Below are 20168 nucleotides of genomic sequence, written 5' to 3'. Positions count from 1 at the left end.
CTCACGTAATAGGTGGTCAGCCTGCCACGCAGTCTCCTCGTGGAATGCAATGTAATCGGCATTATCGATTGTTATAAAAATGTGAAAATCGGCCCTAATTAAAAATCGGCCAAGCCGATTAAAAATCGGTCAACCTCTAATGTGTAGATTCAGAGTTTGTTGTTGGCATGTCATGCCAAAGTTTGCTAATCCTGCCAATGAAAAAAATCATTAACCTGTTAGACACCATTCAAACAGTTTTAGAAACTTTGGAGTGTTTTCTATCCAAAGCCAATAATTATATGCATATTCTAGTTACTGGGCAGGAGTAGTAACCAGATTAAAATCGGGTACGTTTTTTTATCCAGCCGTGAAAATACTGCCCCCTAGCCATAACAGGTTAAAGAAGCAATAAAACTGGCCTTTACACTCGTTGAGTATCTGGAGCATTAGCATTTGTGGGTTCGATTACAGGCTCAAAATGGCCAGAAACAAAGACCTTTCTTCTGAAACTCGTCAGTCTATTCTTGTTCTGAGAAATGAAGGCTATTCCATGCGAGAAATTGCCAAGAAACTGAAGATCTCATACAACGCTGTGTACTACTCCCTTCACAGAACAACGCAAACTGGCTCTAACCAGAATAGAAAGAGGGGTGGGAGGCCCCCGGTGCACAACTGAGCAAGAGGACAAGTACATTAGAGTGTGTAGCTTGAGAAACAGACACCTTACAAGTCCTCAACTGGCAGCTTAATTAAATAGTATCTGCAAAACACCAGTCTCAACGTCAACAGTGAAGAGACGACTCCGGGATGCTGGCCTTCTAGGCAGAGTTGCAAAGAAAAAGCCATATCTCAGACTGGCCAATAAAAAGAAAAAATTAAGATGGGCAAAAGAATACTGACACTGGACAGAGGAAGATTGGAAAAAAAGTGTAATGGACAGACAAATCTAAGTTTGAGGTGTTCAGATCACAAAGAACACTCGTGAGATGGAGAAAAAAATGAAATGATGCTGGAGGAGTACTTGACGCCATCTGTCAAGCATGGTGGAGGCAATGTGACGGCCTGGGGGTGCTTTGGTGGTGGTAACGTGGGAGACTTGTACAGGGTAAAAGGGATTTTGAAGAAGGAAGGCTGTCACTCCATTTTGCAACGCCACACCCTGTGGATGGCGCTTAATTGGAGCCAATTTCTTCCTACAACAGGACAATGACCCAAAGCACAACTCCAAACTATGTAAGAACTATTTAGGGAAGAAGCAGTCAGTTGGTGTTCTGTCTATAATGGAGTGGCCAGCACAGTCACCGGATCTCAACCCTATTGAGCTGTTGTGGGAGCAGCTTGACCGCATTGTACATAAGAAGCGCCCATCAAGCCAATCCAACTCATGGGAGTGGCTTCAGGGAAGCATGGGGTGAAATCTCTTCAGATTACCTCAACAAATTGACAACTAGAGTGCCAAAGGTCTGCAAGACTGTAATTGCTGCAAATGGAGGATTCTTTGACGAAAGCAAAGTTTGAAGGACACAATTATTATTTCAATTAAAAATCATTATTTATAACCTTGTCAACATCTTGACGATATTTCCTATTCATTTTGCAACTCATTTCATGTATGTTTTCATAGAAAACAAGGACATTTCTAAGTGACCCCAAACTTTTGAACAGATATATCATACATACACACAGTACCAGTCAAAAGTTTGGACACACCTACTGATTCCAGGGTTTCTTTACTTTTACTATTTTCTACATTGTAGAGTGTTAAACAAAGTGTTAAACAATTCAAATATATTTTATATTCTTCAAATTACCACTCTTTGCCTTGATGACATCTTTGCACACTCTTCATGAGGTAGTCACCTGGAATGCATTTCAATTAACAGGTGTGCCTTATAATAGTTAATTTGTGGAATTTCTTTCATTTTTAATGCATTTGAGCCAATCAGTTGTGTTCTGACAAGGTAGGGGTGGTATACAGAAGATAGCCCTAAAAAAGACCAAGTCCATATTATGTCAAGAACAGCTCAAATAAGCAAAGAGAAACGACAGTCCATCATTACTTTAAGACATGAAGGTCAGTCAATACGGAACATTCCAAGAACTTTGAAAGTTTCTTCAAGTGCTATGATGAAACTGGCTCTCATGAGGACCACCAAAGGAAAGGAAGACCCAGAGTTACCTCTGCTGCAGAGAACAAGTTCATTTTCGTTACCAGCCTCAGAAATTGCAGCCCAAATAAATGCTTCACAGAGTTCAAGTAACAGACACATCTCAACATCAACTGTTCAGAGGAGACTGCATGAAACAGGCCTTCATGGTCGAATTGCTGCAAAAAAAGCACTACGAAAGGTCACCAATAAGAAGAAAGACTTGCTTGGGCCAAGAAACACAAGCAATGGACATCAGACCAGTGGAAATCTGTCCTTTGGTCTGATGAGTCCAAATTTGATTTTGGTTCTACCTGCCGTGTTTTTGTGAGACGCAGAGTAGGTGAACGGATGATCTATGCATGTGTGGTTCCCACCGTGAAGCATGGAGGAGGAGGTGTGATGGTGCTTTGCTGGTGACACTGTCAGTAATTTATTTAGAATTCAAGGCAGACTTAACCTCTCTAGGGTAGGGGGCAGTATTTGCACGGCTGGATAAAAAAATGTACCCGATTTAATCTGGTTATTACTACTGCCCAGAAACTAGAATATGCATATAATTATTGGCTTTGGATAGAAAACACCCTAAAGTTTCTAAAACTGTTTGAATGGTGTCTGAGTATAACAGAACTCATATGGCAGGCAAAAACCTGAGAAGATTCCTTACAGGAAGTGGCCTGTCTGACCATTTCTTGGGCTTCTACACTCTCTTTATTGAAAACTGAGGATCTCTGCTGTAACGTGACACTTCCTACGGCTCCCATAGGCTCTCAGAAGGCGGCAAACCGCTGAATGATGTCTTTGCAGGCCCTCGCTGAAAAACAGTAGCGCATTTGGATAATGGTCGATCAGAGAACAATGAGACTGAGGCGCGTGCACGAGGCGACAGCATGTTTTTATTTTTTCGTCTTTGAACTTAAACAGGGTTTCCCGGTCGGAATATTATCGCTTTTTTATGAGAAAAATGGCATAAAATTGATTTTAAACAGCGGTTGACATGCTTCGAAGTACGTTAATGGAATATTTAGAATTTTTTTGTCACGAAACGCGTTGGGCGCGTCACCCTTCGTCACCCTTCGGATAGTGTCTTGAATGCACGAACAAAACAGAGGATATTTGAACATAACTATGGATTATTTTGAACCAAACCAACATTTGTTATTGAAGTAGAAGTCCTGGGAGTGCATTCTGACGAAGAACAGCAAAGGTAATCACATTTTTCTAATAGTAAATCGGAGTTTGGTGAGGGCCAAACTTGGTGGGTGTCAAATTAGCTAGCCGTGATGGCTGGGCTATCTACTCAGAATATTGCAAAATGTGCTTTTGCCGAAAAGCTATTTTAAAATCGGACATAGCGATTGCAGAAAGGAGTTCTGTATCTATAATTCTTAAAAATAATTATGCTTTTTGTGAACGTTTATCGTGAGTAATTTAGTAAATTCACCGGAAGTTTGCGGTGGGTATGCTAGTTCTGAACGTCACATGCTAATGTAAAAAGCAGTTTTTTGATATAAATATGAACTTGATTGAACAAAACATGCATGTATTGTATAACATAACATCCTAGGATTGTCATCTGATGAAGATCATCAAAGGTTAGTGCTGCATTTAGCTGTGGTTTGGGTTTATGTGACATTATATGCTAGCTTGAAAAATGGGTGTCTGATTATTTCTGGCTGGGTACTCTGCTGACATAATCTAATGTTTTGCTTTCGTTGTAAAGCCTTTTTGAAATCGGACAGTGTGGTTAGATTAACGAGAGTCTTGTCTTTAAATAGCTGTAAAATAGTCATATGTTTGAAAAATTGAAGTAATAGCATTTCTAAGGTATTTGAATAACGCGCCACGGGATTCCACTGGCTGTTGAGTAGTTGGGACGATTTCGTCCCACATACCCTAGAGGTTAACCAGCATGGCTACCACAGCATTCTGCAGCGATACGACATCCCATCTGGTTTGCGCTTAGTGGGACTATCATTTGTTTTTCAACAGGACAATAACCCAAAACACACCTCCAGGCTGTGTAAGGGCTATTTTACTCAGAAGGAGAGTGATGGAGTGCTGCATCAGATGACCTGGCCTCCACAATCGCCCGACCTCAACCCAATTGAGATGGCTTAGGAGGAGTTGGACGGCAAAGTGAAGAAAAAGCAGCCAACAAGTGCTCAGCATGTGGGAACTCCTTCAAGACTGTTGGAAGAGCATTCCAGGTGAAGCTGGTTGAGAGAATGCCAAGCATGTGCAAAGCTGTCATCAAAAATGTTTATGCTCTACAACATTCGCAGAGTACCACCCTGCCTCACACAGGAAGCGGCGCAGGTCCTAATCCAGGCACTTGTCATCTCCCGTCTGGATTACTGCAACTCGCTGTTGGCTGGGCTCCCTGCCTGTGCCATTAAACCCCTACAACTCATCCAGAACGCCGCAGCCCGTCTGGTGTTCAACCTTCCCAAGTTCTCTCACGTCACCCCGCTCCTCCGCTCTCTCCACTGGCTTCCAGTTGAAGCTCGCATCCGCTACAAGACCATGGTGATTGCCTACGGAGCTGTGAAGGGAACGGCACCTCCATACCTTCAGGCTCTGATCAGGCCCTACACCCAAACAAGGGCACTGCGTTCATCCACCTCTGGCCTGCTGGCCCCCCTACCTCTGAGGAAGCACAGTTCCCGCTCAGCCCAGTCAAAACTGTTCGCTGCTCTGGCACCCCAATGGTGGAACATGCTCCCTCACGACGCCAGGACAGCGGAGTCAATCACCACCTTCCGGAGACACCTGAAACCCCACCTCTTTAAGGAATACCTAGGATAGGATAAAGTAATCCTTCTAACCCCCCCCTTAAAAGATTTAGATGTACTATTGTAAAGTGGTTGTTCCACTGGATATCATAAGGTGAATGCACCAATTTGTAAGTCGCTCTGGATAAGAGCGTCTGCTAAATGACTTAAATGTAATGTAATGTAATGTCTGCTAAATGACTTAAATGTAAATGTAAAAATAACATTTATATTTATTTCTTTAACACTTTTTTGGTTACTACATGATTCCATGTGTTATTTCATAGTGTTGATGTCTTAACTATTATTCTACAATGTAGAAATAGTAAAAATAAATTAAAAGCCTTGAATGAGTAGGTGTTCTAAAACTGTTGACCGTGTGAGATATAGATAGATAAGAGAGATATTATTTTTTATATATTGACCTTTGGAAAATTGATGTAGTCAGAGCCAGAGTCCACAAAGCCTGGGGCCGTATACACAATCTATAAGAGCTGCAAAGAGACATTTTACTCCTACTATTGTGGGTAAAAAAGATACATTAAGCCTTTTTAGTCATAAGAGTCCCAGCTAGTCAGCTTCCCTGTAGCTCAGTTGGTAGAGCATGGTGTTTGCAACGCCAGGGTTGTGGGTTCGATTCCCACGGGGGGCCAGCACAGAAAAAAAAAAATGTATGAAATTGTATGAAATGTATGCATTCACTACTGTAAGTCGCTCTGGATAAGAGCATCTGCTAAAATGACTAAAATGTAAATGTAGATATTTATGACACATCAAGGTGTCCTAACTAGTTAAGAGTTACCAGCAGGTGTCTTGATAATAGAAAAAGTAGGTCAGTGGTTCCTGCACCACATGCAAGAATGATGAAATAGAAATATCAAAAAAGAATCTACACCTACATGCTTTTGAAAATGATTTCAGATATGCTTAAATACTTCTAACCACAAACTCATAAATAATCACTTTTTTTCCTTTCAATTATTATGCATGCCAACGTATTATCAAAGAATTAAAGCTGTAACATTTTGGGTGACCGGAACAAATTCACATAGAAATGTGGTAGATCTGTCGTTGTCATTGAAATCTAGTCTAAGAAGTGGTAGATGTGTTCTATGTGCGCTGTTTCTGTGCTTCTATTTAGTTTTTTTTTTATATTTTCCTTTCCGTTTTGTACACCAGCTTCAAACACAATATTTTTGGTTATGGAAAATATATTTCACAGCGGTTTAGATGGTACATTGTTTCTCTAAACTATACTTGCTTGTTTTGTCAAACGGAAATTAGGCTAACTATTGCAATTTTAGCAACCAAGAAACGGAGGAGTGATTTTTAACAGTAGGCCAAGTGATCATGTCAGGCGAAAATTATATCAAACATTTTACCATTGCAACATTTGACAATCACATTCACTGTGGTTGTCTGAAGCATGCACAGCTAGCAATGCCTCATCGCGATTTGTTATTCCCCATCATCTTCAACAATGTCAATGAGCGTCATCACTATTTTTCCTTTGCGGTACCTCAAACTGTTGTGATTACCAGCTGAGAAACTTTCATGAGTTGATTTTTATGCCAGGAGCAGACTGTCTGGGCAGTGTCTTAACATGATCCTAAAACCTCCTCTGAGCTGGGAGTTTTTAGTCTTAAAAAACAGCTTTTAACAGGATTCCTAGGACCTTTTCGGAGATGCTTTGTGGATACGGGCCCTGGTCTCATCTCCACGCAATTGGTGAAGTTCATCATAAACTTCCTTCACCACAGAGTGGAGTTTAGTCCACCAGTAAGGTCCTTGGACTATAAGGAGTATTTTAGGCTCCTTTAGTCCATTATTAGGTTAAGGCTTAAAGCTGCAATGTGCAGAATCGCACCGCCAATTCCTGGTTGCAAGTTTGCCTCATTTCAGTTTGTGATAAAAACAAGCAATGTAGAGCAGGGGTATTCAACTCTTACCCTACGAGGTCCAGAGCCTGCTGGTTCTGTTCTACCTTTAAATGAACTGCACACACCTGGTGTCCCAGGTCTAAATCAGTCCCTGATTAGAGGGCAACAACTGAAAAACGCAGTGGCCAAAGTTCTGTTTGAGGGGTGTCGAGAATAATTGTACTATTTAAACAGCTTAGAAATATTTCTGCTGAAACTGGTGTACAAAACCAAAAGAAGCAAAAACGAAACTTAAGGGAAGCATAGAAATAGCGCACAAAAACGATCCAACCGATTCTTATACTTGTTTTCAATGAGAATGACAGAGCTATTACTAACACTTCTATGTACATTTGGTGGAGTGAACCCAAAAGTTATATAATGCAGCTTTACGGTTAAGGTTTAGGGTACATCCCAAGGATCCCGGCTAGCACTAACGTCAACCAGATCAGAAGAGTTGTAATAATATCTTATCTTATTATAATAAGAATTTATTAGCTAATTGGCTAGCTTTCTCTGGAGGTCCCAATGATTCAACCAGCATTTAAAAAATATATATAAAAATAAAAAAAGATTCAACCAGCATTTCAAGCATCACCATCCGCACAGCCAAGCTGCCTGTGCAAGAAGCTAACTAGCATTACCACATAGAAAGCTAACAGCTAGCTAAAATAGTACTACCAATTAGAGACGCAATTTCCCCAAATTATTAAATCAAACAAATAAGCAAAATTACATCGATTAAGCACTTAAATAAAAGTAGTATCGTTGGATTTAAGTGGCAGTAGTTTCAAACAAATAATGTTACCTAGCTAACCAGCCATTTTAGCAGGAATTACTTTTTACACACGCACGTTTACAACAACTGTTCCCTCCCACCTCTGCCAGGCAGTCTGGCTGGTTGAGGCTTTAACGAGATAGGCCTCTAACACGCAATTCAAAAGGAGATCAGAAAATAATTTCAAACTTTCTTACCGTGTTTTTTAAACAAGTGTTCGGAAAGTAAACAATGTATTTCTTATTAACAAGTAAAGAATGTTTAATTCGGAGGTGTGCGTGCATGGTAACCACAAACGCCATGGTAACGGCGAAACGTAGTTAATACTGCCGAAATATGGTACGGCGATGAGCATTGTGCTAGTGGCTAGTTACAATGCTAGCTAGCTGGCCTTTTCAGTTGTAAAACAATAAATATGGTGTTTATATACAGTTCCGTGATAAACCTGGAGACAAGAACGCCGAAATATTTTAGCATTCACAGGTTTATCTAAACGGGGAAGATGGCTAGCAATTTAGCTGCTAGGCTAACTACGTTCTAAAAGGAGGGGCTCGAGATTTAAAATTCACTGGTGGTTGAACGCTTGCCTCCGACATGACACTCAGTGAGCCGCCCGGTGTAAGCCAACTACAGCAAAACCCAATAGGTTAAATTGTTTAGAATTCTCCGAATATATAACTAAAATGTTCAGTATTTAATACAACAGAAATGCCCTTACCTGTAATTTTTCATAAATGTATTATTCGTGTAGGTCCATTTCTTATTTCAAGCGGGGTAGTCCGTCGGTGAACAATGACGTAGCTATTTTCCCCACGGGTAAATCCGGGTACTACCGAAGAAAGGCAACTCTTGATTCGCTAAGGCTCGGTGTGGAACGTGTTCATATTAGTCGTAGAAAGCACGTACACGTCTGACCTTTGTGTAGTGAATGCCGTGCTCGACTTGTCTTTATTACTATATTTTTTTTAAACACAGCTGATGGAGAGTTTGTATACACACATTACATTAGGTTCGTTTTCAATCCGTAGGTGTGTGTGCTATGCCTGTTTACTTATTATACAACTACTCCCAGATGATTCATGACTGTCTGAGGCATGCATAACAATAATTAACGGGAGTGAGTGTCTTAATTACCTAAAATTAAAGGGTGGTCAAACAAACAACCCAGTCTTATTGTCTTGATTACCTTCATCATATGAGTATGTTAATCACAACCACAAATTATGTAAATGAATCTTGACTAGATACTATGTCTGCAGACTCTCATAAGTGTAAATTAAATTATTTATTCTACAGTTTTAACTTATAGTCACATTGTTACATCCAGGCAGAGAGACCACACACATATTCAACCATTTGCACCAAATTATTCACATTTGGTAAGGTAAAGGGGTCGAATATTACAGGTTTGAAGATGGGCAGAGATGGTTGACGTCAGGTCTCGTCTGTGGAATGGGATGCTTGCTGCCTGCTCTGAGTCTGTAGCTGACTGATCTGTCTCCTGAGTTGAACTATCTCCTCTTCCTGCTCTTCAACCCTTCTCTGCAAGCCATGGATAACCTGTAAGGAGAAGAGGGACATTGGAAATGTTTGATCTGTGATACCAATGTGTAACACTCTTCTCCTGATATTTACTGTCAGTAGTTGGCACCAGATTAAACATGTGGCTGAAAGTGACACAGGTCAAACCATTATAGCCAAGCGATGCTACTAGCATTTGGATCATATGTGTTTGAGCTTGTACAATAGCAGTGTAAATATCATGGCAAGCAGAAATTCAACAAGTACATACACCCCAGTCATGAGCTGTTCAATCCCTAACGGTCAGGCAGACAGTATTGGGGCATGAGGGGCATGAGGGGGGCATGAGGACTGATACCAACTGTCTCAGAGAAAGTTTATATCTTAGCCACAAGATTCCACATTACCATTATGCTTTTTTACACTGAGTTACACCAGGTTCGTTAACTCCATCATTGTTAGATTAAGACACAGCGGAGCTGGCTCGAGATATTGGCACTGTATTCCAAATTTTACCTTTATCCAAACTGATACATTGAGAAGATCGAAACACTGCTAGTTTTCCCAGAAAACTGTCCCTTTCGTCCTCATGCTAGCTAGCAGTAGCCCGCCACAGGAGTCACTAGTGCGCGATGAGACAAGGATATCACTGCCGGACAAACCCTCCCTAACCCGGACGACGCTAGGCCAATTGTGCGCCGCCCCATGGGCCTCCCGGTCGCAGCCGGCTGCGACAGAGCCCAGAATCTCTGGTGGCACAGCTAGCACTGCAATGCAGTGCCTTAGACCACTGCGCCACCCGGGAGGCCCCTAACTAGCAGTATTTCAATCTTGTCAATGTATAAGTTTGGATAAAGATAACATTTCTGCGCCAGCTCCGCTGTGTCTTATATAACCATTACGGTACTACGACCCCAGTGCAGCTCAGTGTAAAGTGTAACGGTAGGATAGTTTCTATCTGCAAGCCATCAAACTGTTAAACACTTGAACTGGACTGACCACTTGCACTTACTCTCCGCACCTTAGCACACATGCACTCACTCTAACACATACACACACCACAATTGATGCTACAATACTTTTATTTTCTATTGCTAATACTGCACAATTTAAACACTTGCCCCCCAATCCCCCCTTTCTGACACGTGTAAGTATTGGACAATAAACTGTGCCTTCCCATATTATAAACTGAACCAAGATATAAAAACGCAACATGTAAAGTGCTGGTCCCATGTTTCATGAGCTGAAATAAAGGATTGCAGAAATGTTCCATATACACAAAAAGCTTATTTCTCACAAGTTTTGCACACCAATTTCATTTGTTTACATCCCTTTTAGTGAGCATTTTATCCTTTGTGAAGATAATCCCTTCACCTGACAGGTGTGGCATATCAAGAAGCTGATTAAACAGCATGATCATTACACAGGTGCACCTTGTGCTTGGGACAATGAAAGGCCACTCTAAAATGTGCAGTTTTGTCACACAACACAATGCCATAGATGTCTCAAGTTTTGCGGAGGAGTATTTCTCTCTGTAGTAAAGCCGTTTTGTGAGAAAAACTTTTTCTGATTGGCTGGGACTGGCTCCCAAGTGGATGGGCCTATGCCCTCTCAGGCAGGCCCAGGCCAAATAAAACTATTTCAATTGACTGATTTCCTTATATGAACTGTAACTCAAAAAAATATTTTAAATTGTTACATGTTGCTTTTATATTGTTGTTCAGTACTTATGCTAAAATGTTTATTCTATTCTACTGAGCCGTTTACTTTATGTTCGTATTCTTATCTTTTATTATTTCTTATTGTTGTTGCATTGTCCAGAAGGAACCTGCAAGTAAGCATTTCATTCAACGGCGTATACTATGTGTATCCTGTACATACGACTAATAAAACTAAACTATCAGTCTCATTCCCAGCCAGCCTAGTCATCCATACCATGTCTTTGCTGCTGAACAGCTCACTCTGCAGCAGCTGTGTGGCGCTGGGTCGTAGAGTGGGGTCTCTGCTGGTCAGCAGTGTGATGTACTTGGCCAGGACAGGCCAGCGCTGGGAGAAGGAGTCTGGGACCTTCCCCTCACGGAGGTCCCCTAGCGTCTGAACACGCTCCATCTCTGTCCCAAAGGGCTGGAACAGCTCTTGGGCCACCACTCCTATACTGTACATGTCTGACTGCATAGGAGAAGAAAAGGCATAGTGATACAAATATTTTTATTTACTGTGTATCAATTACTTTACAAATAAAAATGTTATATTATCATCATTATAATTCAATAAAAGTTTGTTTTATGTAGAAAAGTCACACTGATTGTGCCCAGTCATTTTTGTGTGTCTCTCGAGCGGCTAGATGTTTTTTACCATCGGCCATCAGATTTGCCACCAATGCTCCTTATAGGACACATCACTGCACTCTATACTCCTCTGTAAACTGGTCATCTCTGAATACCTGTCGCAAGACCCACTGGTTGATGCTTATTTATACTCCCCCCTATCTGAGATATCTACTGCAGCCCTCATCCTCCTCATACAACACCCGTTCTGCCAGTCACATTCTGTTAAAGGTCACTGCAGCTAGCGACTGGAACGAGCTGCAAAAAAACACTCAAACTTGACCGTTTTATCTCTTCATTCAAAGACTCAATCATGGACACTGACAGTTGTGGCTACTTCGCGTGATTCATTGTTGTCTCTACCTTCTTGCCCTTTGTGCTGTTATCTTTAGGGCTCCCGAGTGGCGCAGCGGTCTAAGGCACTGCATCTCAGTGCAAGAGGCGTCACTACTGGTTCGAATCCAGGCTGTATTCCATCTGGCCATGATTGGGAGTCCCATAGTGCGGCGCCCAAATGGCCCAGCGTCGTCGGGTTTGGCCAGGGTAGGCCATCATTGTAAATAATAATTTGTTCTTAACTGACTTGCCTAGAGTTCCTCTGTCCAGTGTCTGTATTCTTTTGCCCATCTTAATCTTTAGATAGGGCTTTTTCTTTGCAACTCTGCCTAAAAGGCCAGCATCCTGGAGTCGCCTCTTCACTGTTGACGTTGAGACTGGTGTTTTGCGGGTACTATTTAATGAAGCTGCCAGTTGAGGACTTGTGAGGTGTCTGTTTCTCAAACTAGAAACTATAATGTACTTGTGCTCTTGCTCAGTCTTGCTATTCTGGTTAGAGCCAGTTTGCGTTGTTCTGTGAAGGGAGTAGTACACAGTGTTGTATGAGATCTTCAGTTTCTTGGCAATTTCTCGCATGGAATAGCCTTCATTTCTCAGAACAAGAATAGACTGACGAGTTTCAGAAGAAAGGTCTTTGTTTCTGGCTATTTTGAGCCTGTAATCGAACCAGCAAATGCTAATGCTCCAGATACTCATCTAGTCTAAAGGCCAGTTTTATTGCTTCTTTAATCAGAACAACAGTTTTCAGCTGCGCTAGCATAATTGCAAAAGGGTTTTCTAATGCTCAATTAGCCTTTTTGAAATGATAAACTTGGATTAGCTAACACAACGTGCCATTGGAACACAGGAGTGATGGTTGCTGATAATGGGCCTCTGTACGCCTATGTAGATATTCCATTAAAAATCAGCCGTTTCCAGCTACAATAGTCCTTTACAACATTAACAATGTCTACACTGTATTTCTGATCAATTTGATGTTATTTTAATGGACAAAAAATGTGCTTTTCTTTCAAAAACAAGGACATTTCTAAGTGACCCCAAACTTTTGAATGGTAGTGTATATATTTCTGACATTATGGAGATGACTCACCCTTGAATCATAGTGGGAACCCTCCAGTTGTTCAGGTGCTGCGTAAACAAATGTCCCCACTCCAGTGGTGTGAGAGGAACCTGCAGAAAGATTACAAGCATATCAAGAACACACACAGGACCAGAGCCAGCCAGGGGAAATGTGTGCATCAAGTTCAGTGCTATGCCATAAAAGGGATTTAGTTACACAAACCCATAGCACCATCTTCTGGTGATTTCAAGAACTACACATGGACACAAGTGTACAATGGATCTACTTTGATTTGATACATTGTATACATCTCTGAGATGTTAAATGTTTACATATATATTGTAACAACCATTGAGCTTGTGGTGATAGAGACAGATTAGAAAAATAGATTAAATCAGTTTTCACCAGTGTTCTGTGAAGTGGAGGGTGGTTTTTCCTTGTCATCCATCATTATATCCCTGCAAGCCAGTCCAAAGTCTCCAATCCTCACATGGCAGTCATGTCCATGCAGGAAAATATTCCTGGGCTGTAAAACAAAATCATACAAAATGTAAAATATTCACATAATATCCCATTTTTATGTTGAGTGTGAGGTCATAATGCTACAGGGGATTCTAAAACATGGATTCTTCTATACAATGCGTAATTCTATTTTGTCATTACCTCTAGGCCACGTTACTGCTTTAGTATATTATTTAACGTTTATTTTTTATTTAAAATGGGTAATATTAGTAACAAACCATGCCTTAGTCCCTATTGCATGCATTATAAACTACAGCTTAATAACAAAATCAGATTCAGCGATGGAGTCCCCGGTGAATTTGATCATTTGCAGTTTAAAATCCACGAAGCAATAGTCAAAGGAGATGTGTCTAGTATTATCAAGCTTTTAAGATCTCACCCTGTCAATGAGCCTGTTCAGATTTGGAAATACTGCACTGTTTTTTCTACACCTCAAAGACAGGTAAGTGTTGAAAAACATGTCATTTTCGCTAGCCTAAATATATAGACCCCTCAAAAAGTTCTAAATCGTTCACAGGGAATAACTATCAGCTGCAGTAAGAATATATGACGCGTCTATGCGTTTTTTTTTTTTTGTGCAAATAAAGTCATTATTATTATCATGAAATAGCTCAGGTAGGATATGCCTAATCGTAATATTGCATACAGGTTGTTATTTTCGTCAGTGGAATCAGCCATAGGAGAGGCACCAACATCATATCGACAGCTGTCACCAGCGATGCAGAATGATGACGTTTCCAAGCGTGCTTATTATTGCTTTCTTGAGAAAAAAACATCAGAGCACATAGAGTACAGCGCTGTAATTTACTGTTTGCTCAGAGGCTACTGTTGAGGCTGAAAACCCAGCATTTCACGATAACTGACATTTACAAAGAGCCTTAAGACGTGTACGTTTTCAATAATGTAGAGCAAAGCGAACGTACACTTTAGTAGGACCTTAATCTTCTAGCTATGGGGTATGGATACGAACGTCAACTTTTCAGATGTTGAATTATATGATGCGATCTTGATAGAAGACCTGGCGCGTATTAACGATTTTACCCAAAAACGGGGGTCCAACTTTTACATCGATATAAGAACAACGGGACTTCTTCATGAAATCCTTTCAAAGGTAACCCACAATAAAAACTTCAGACATGGTATTCTCTAACGGTATGGTACAAAAGATTTCCTGCATTCTGGAGCTATTAACCAAAAACTCACAGACCTCCAAAACCATTGAGCATGCGTAATAGCCACATTATTCAGTTTACTCACAGATTACCCATTATACTGACTAGATACTCAAGTGGGGCCATTCTAGCCAATGAGAGGGCAGATACGCGTGTGAACAACAGGCACAACACGACATAAAGTGTTTTCTAAATGTTGCCAGGATGTCAAGCGGCCTACTTATATCCATCTCTACACTCGTAACAAGTTACGTATTACGAAATGTATATTCAATCAAATAAGCCACACATAGCAAATAAGCCAGTCCATTTTTTGTTAACCAAATTCGACACTCATTGACCGCCACACAAAAACTCCTCGCTTTGTGAGCGAAGAAAAAGTACAAAAAAAACTGCCACCTGCTGGAAAATACAGATTTTGGGTCCAGCTGTCCCTCGTTCAAATATCCATTGCAAAATCCATTTTGCACACAACATACATAAAATACAATACATAACAAGTTAGGGAACAGCAAACTTCATGCATTCCAACACATTTTACTATGAGGCAGAGAGAAACAGTTTACGTTTTATGCTATTCAACACATTTTGGCATGAAGCTGAGAGATACTTTTGCAGTTTTAAAGCACATTTTCTGCAATTCTACACATTTTGCCATGGGACAGAGAGAAAAATGTGCGGTTTTATAGCTTATCTCATTCTATTTTTCACATTTTGCCATGACAATGAGAGAAAATTGTGCTGTTTTAAAGCAAATCTCCTGTAATTGTAAACATTTTGCCACGAGGCAGAGAGAAAATTGTGCAGTTTTAAAAGCTAATTTCCTGCAATTCTACACATTTTGCCATTGCTTATGACGTGTTAATATGCTATCTGGGGGCCCTGACCTCCAGGGGTCCCCCAGCCCATTCGGTAACAAACATTTAGCATTCCTAACATGTTTTTCTAAGTCTTTAAACAAGTTCTCTCTCGCTCATTGCCTACAGGGCTTGGCAATTCTTCCCCTCCACCTGGCTGCATCTTACAGGAGAGTGAAGAGCCTTGAGAGCCTTCTCTCTGCCGGGGCAGACCCGGAGATCAGGTATCCCTATATGAACAGGTTCCACTGGTTTAAGTCATACACTGAAAAGGGATGACCATATTAGAGCTTTAGAACGTTAATACTGCTCTGTATAACTAAGCAACATTAGACTATTGAGTTACACCCCTAAACTCCAGCATGACCATTCCAAATGTCCTAAAACATGAAAAAAGCTCTATGAGTAATGCCAGTATTTGGAAGTGGCACCACAAGTCTCCGTAATCTCCTTTTATGTGGAAAAAAAAGAAATCACCACCAGCAAAACAAAACCATTCTGACAAGACCATTTCCTCCATGTCCTCCTTGCGACCTCCAGGGACCAGCGAGGGCGCAACGCCCTGCACCTGGTGATCACCCACTGGCCCACCATCCTGGCCTCCTGGCCCAAGCCACGCACCAAGTTTGAGACGGCCATGATGTCCATGCAGCACCGGGCCGAGGCCTGCCTCAGGGTGCTCTGCAACCACGGAGTCAACATCAACGCAGAGGTAATTGATTGGTTAATTGAAAATGTAATCTAAAATTGTGCCATCCCTATGTTGAAAAAAATTATGCATATACTGACCCAATTATCAAGGGTAAACACAAAGCATGATGAAGTTGCCTGTAGAGATGCTGATCTTATTGTCCGTTTTGCATTTCCACCCAAGGGTTCAAGCTGATCCAAGGTCTGTGCCTAAAGGGCTGTGTTTACACAAGCAGCCCAATTCTGATATTTTTTTCCACTAACTGGTCTTTTGACCAATCACATTAGATCTTTTCACATCAGATCTTATTCAGATTTGTCAAAAAGACCAGTTAGTTAGTGAAAAAGAAGATCAGAATTGGGCTGCCTGTCTAAACGCAGCCGATTAGAATTAAACCAGAAGTCATAAACAGTTTTGGGTTGTCCATAGAGTAAAGAAAAAAGAAAAAATGTTTTTGGGGATGGAAAAACTGAAAAACATTTTTCAGTGTAAACTTAAAATGACTAAAACCAGATGAAGTAAGTAGAAAAGATAATGGACCTGCATATTTAGAATTAAATGGCACAATCACTCAGAATCTAAAATGTAAAAAATGATACATTAAGGAGTATTTTTGTCATGGCATAGGGCCCCCATAGATTTTGCTATAATGTTTGAATCACTCAGATAGCATAAGGGCAATTCCACTGTAACAGAATTACGCTTTGACTCTGTTTTCACTTTAAAATGTATGCCAAACAAAAACCATTGATTTCAAAGTTTAACAAACCATACAACTCTATGCACTTAGTTTACAAAAACTAAAATTAGCGGAATAACTGTGCAGAATTACTTTAAAATCCCTTTCAAGTTTTCATGCAACAACATTTTCCCCAAATTCTTAAATATCTGCTCTGAATTAAGATTCAGATGTCTGCTGAAAGAACAGGGTGTCAGCTATGACAGTTTGAAAAAATCTATTTTGGTTATTTAACTACACTAAGTGAAGTGGATTTACACCCGGAAATGGAATTACGGTAACATAATTACAGAAAAAGAGGGGGCTCATGGGTAGGTGTCAGTAAGAGCTGGGAGAGGTGACATTAACTGGACAGTAGGAAATGAGCAGAGAGAGAGAGAAAGAGAGAGACAGAGAGAAGAGAGGGGTTGTCCATACTCAGACTGTTTTAACATTCTTGGTTATACCACCAGAAAGACCAAGAAAACAGTTATGAGCTGAACATAACAGTATGCCAGTGGAAGAGCAGGTGACCCAACTGTGGTTTGTGACTGTTATGATTTCCCATTGTAGCCAATTCAGTTGCAGTAAATCTGTTACAGATTTTTGGGGTAATTCGGTTACCAACTTGGTAACGGAATTACAAGTTTTAATCACTTAAGAATTCATAAACAAAATTGATATCAGTAAAATCACTATAACTAATTGGTAGGTCTACCATTACTTGTTACTTTTGCTTACATTATCCTCCCTCCTCATGAGGGAGAGAAATTAGAAAATATCCTAAAGATATGTGGGTTTTTGGTAACGGAATGGCAAGGCAATATTTCTTAAACTTACAGAAGGTAAACAATTTCTCCAAAACGAAATATAAAAAAGTGTTGATATTAGTTGGCAGGGGTCTTCTTTACGACAACATTATAGTATTTTGATGTATTTTTGATAACTTTTAAGGCTTTTTCTGGTAGATGTTTTCTAAGACCCATTTTCCATCTGTTTATCCAGAAATCAAAGCTTTTACTTATGCCTAATTTTTAAGATGGAAAATGGTTGAAGAATGTTTTTCCATTTCCCAAAACTATATAGACTCAGCTATCATTTGACACCCAATGCTCCTATGAACTTCACATGTTGATGCTCATGGGTCCATTTAGATAGAAGTGCGCATAAGCCATGGCCAAATGTGTAGAATTGCAGGAAAATAGCTTTAAAACAGAAAAATTGTGTCATTGCGGTCAACCGGAGGGCCGTCTGGCGACCTCATCATTGGCCATGGCCACGCCCACCACCTAAGCCACATTTTGATCCAAGCTTTGGAGCACCTTAAATTAAATTTTGGAAAAAATGGCAAACTCAGCTTCATCATTCATTGAATCGGATGGATCTTTCATTACAAAAACGACTGATATTGCCAAATAAACTCAGCAAAAAAAGAAACGTCCCTTTTTCAGGACCCTGTCTTTCAAAGATAATTCATAAAAATCCAAATAACTTCACAGATCTTCATTGTAAAGGGTTTAAACACTGTTTCCCATGCTTGTTCAATGAACCATAAACAATTAATGAACATGCACCTGTGGAATGGTCGTTAAGACTAACAGCTTACAGACGGTAGCAATTAAGGTCACAGTTATGAAAAAAAAAAGAGGCCTTTCTACTGACTGAAAAACAGCAAAAGAAAGATGCCCAGGGTCCCTGCTCATCTGCGTGAACGTGCCTTAGGCTTGCTGCAAGGAGGCATGAGGACTGCAGACGTGGCCAGGAAAATAAATTGTAATGTCCGTACTGTGAGACGCCTAAGACAGAGCTACAGGGAAACAGGACGGACAGCTGATCGTCCTCGCAGTGGCAGACCACGTGTAACAAACACCTGCACAGGATCGGTATATCCGAACCTCCTGTACCTGTCCTGCAGGTGTGATGGCAACAACCACTGCCCGAGTTACACCAGGAACGCACAATCCCTCCATCAGTGCTCAGACTGTCTGCAATAGGCTGAGAGAGGCTGGACTGAGGGCTTGTAGGCCTGTTGTAAGGCAGGTCCTCACAAGACATCACCGGCAACAACGTCGCCTATGGGCACAAACCCACCGTCGCTGTACCAGACAGGACTGGGAAAAAGTGCTCTTCACTGACTAGTCGCGGTTTTGTCTCACCAGATGATGGTCGGATTCGCGTTTATCGTCGAAGGAATGAGCGTTACACCGAGGCCTGTACTCTGAAGCTGGATCGATTTGGAGGTGGTGGGTCCGTCATGGTCTGGGGCAGTGTCACAGCATCATCGGACTGAGCTTGTTGTCATTGCAGGCAATCTCAACGCTGTGCGTTACAGGGAAGACATCCTCCTCCCTCATGTGGTACCCTTCCTGCAGGCTGATCCTGACATGACCCTCCAGTATGACAATGCCACCAGCCATACTGCTCGTTCTGTGCATGATTTCCTGCAAGACAGGAATGTCAGTGTTCTGCCATGGCCAGCAAAGAGCCCGGCTCTCAATCCCATTGAGCACATCTGGGACCTGTTGGATCGGAGGGTGAGGGCTAGGGCCATTCCCCCCAGAAATGTCCGGGAACTTGCAGGTGCCTTGGTGGAAGAGTGGGGTAACATCTCACAGCAAGAACTGGCAAATCTGGTGCAGTCTATGAAGAGGAGATGCACTGCAGTACTTAATGCAGCTGGTGGCCACACCAGATACTGACTGTTACTTTTGATTTTGACCCCCCCCCCCTTTTGTTCAGGGACACATTATTCCATTTCTGTTAGTCACATGTCTGTGGAACTTGTTCAGTTTGTCTCATTTGTTGAATCTTGTTATGTTCATACAAATATTTACACGACAGTGAGAGGACGTTTCTTTTTTTGCTGAGTTTACTTTAATGATTATTTTATTGGCAAGATTAGCAAACTTCGGCATGACATGCCAGCAACAAACGCTGACACTACACATCCAAGTATATCTGACCAAATTATGAAAGACAAGAATTGTAATTTTTAATTCTGTAAAGTGAGCATGGAAGAGGTGAAAAAAAGTATTGTTGTCTATCAACAATGACAAGCCACTGGGGTCTAACAACTTGGATGGAAAATTACTGAAGATAATAGCGGACTATATTGCCACTCCTATTTGTCATATCTTCAATTTAAGCCTACTAGAAAGTGTGTGCCCCCAGGCTTGGAGGGAAGCAAAAGTCATTCCTCTACATAAAAATAGTAAAGCTCCCTTTACTGACTCAAATAGCCGACCGATCAGCCTGTTACCAACCCTTAGTAAACCTTTGGGGAAAAAATGTTGTTTGACCAGATACAATGCTATTTTACAGTAAACAAATTGACAACAGACTTTCAGCACGCTTATAGCGAAGG

General features: G+C 41.0%; 2 protein-coding genes across 6 annotated transcripts in view; both read right to left on the bottom strand.

The window, feature by feature from the left end:
- The window catches only part of LOC106589586 (ubiquitin carboxyl-terminal hydrolase 42), a 35916-nt gene extending 27415 nt beyond the window's left edge, over nucleotides 1-8501 (bottom strand). The window contains exon 1 of one of the 2 annotated variants that reach the window (XM_014179732.2): nucleotides 8319-8501. The gene's annotated coding sequence lies outside the window, so the exon portion shown is untranslated. Of the gene's footprint in view, nucleotides 1-7797; nucleotides 7817-8318 lie in introns of those variants that run through there. The other variant, XM_014179734.2, reaches the window with a different exon arrangement.
- Nucleotides 8502-8866: 365 nt separating this feature from the next.
- Nucleotides 8867-20168, bottom strand: part of LOC106589587 (eukaryotic translation initiation factor 2-alpha kinase 1) — a 31728-nt gene continuing 20426 nt past the window's right edge. For all 4 annotated transcript variants that reach the window (XM_014179736.2, XM_014179735.2, XM_014179737.2 and 1 more), the window contains exons 12-15: nucleotides 13250-13370; nucleotides 12875-12954; nucleotides 11057-11290; nucleotides 8867-9160 (exon numbers count right to left, since the gene is read on the bottom strand). In XM_014179736.2, coding sequence (XP_014035211.1) covers nucleotides 9035-9160; nucleotides 11057-11290; nucleotides 12875-12954; nucleotides 13250-13370 — 561 coding nt within the window. In that variant the 3' untranslated portion in view covers nucleotides 8867-9034. The remainder of the gene's footprint in view (nucleotides 9161-11056; nucleotides 11291-12874; nucleotides 12955-13249; nucleotides 13371-20168) is intronic.

Source organism: Salmo salar, chromosome ssa28 (genome assembly GCF_905237065.1).
Source record: "Salmo salar chromosome ssa28, Ssal_v3.1, whole genome shotgun sequence".
Classification (NCBI taxonomy): Eukaryota; Metazoa; Chordata; class Actinopteri; order Salmoniformes; family Salmonidae; genus Salmo; species Salmo salar.
Note: the sequence above shows the minus strand (reverse complement) of the source record. Positions and strands in the feature narration are given on the sequence as shown.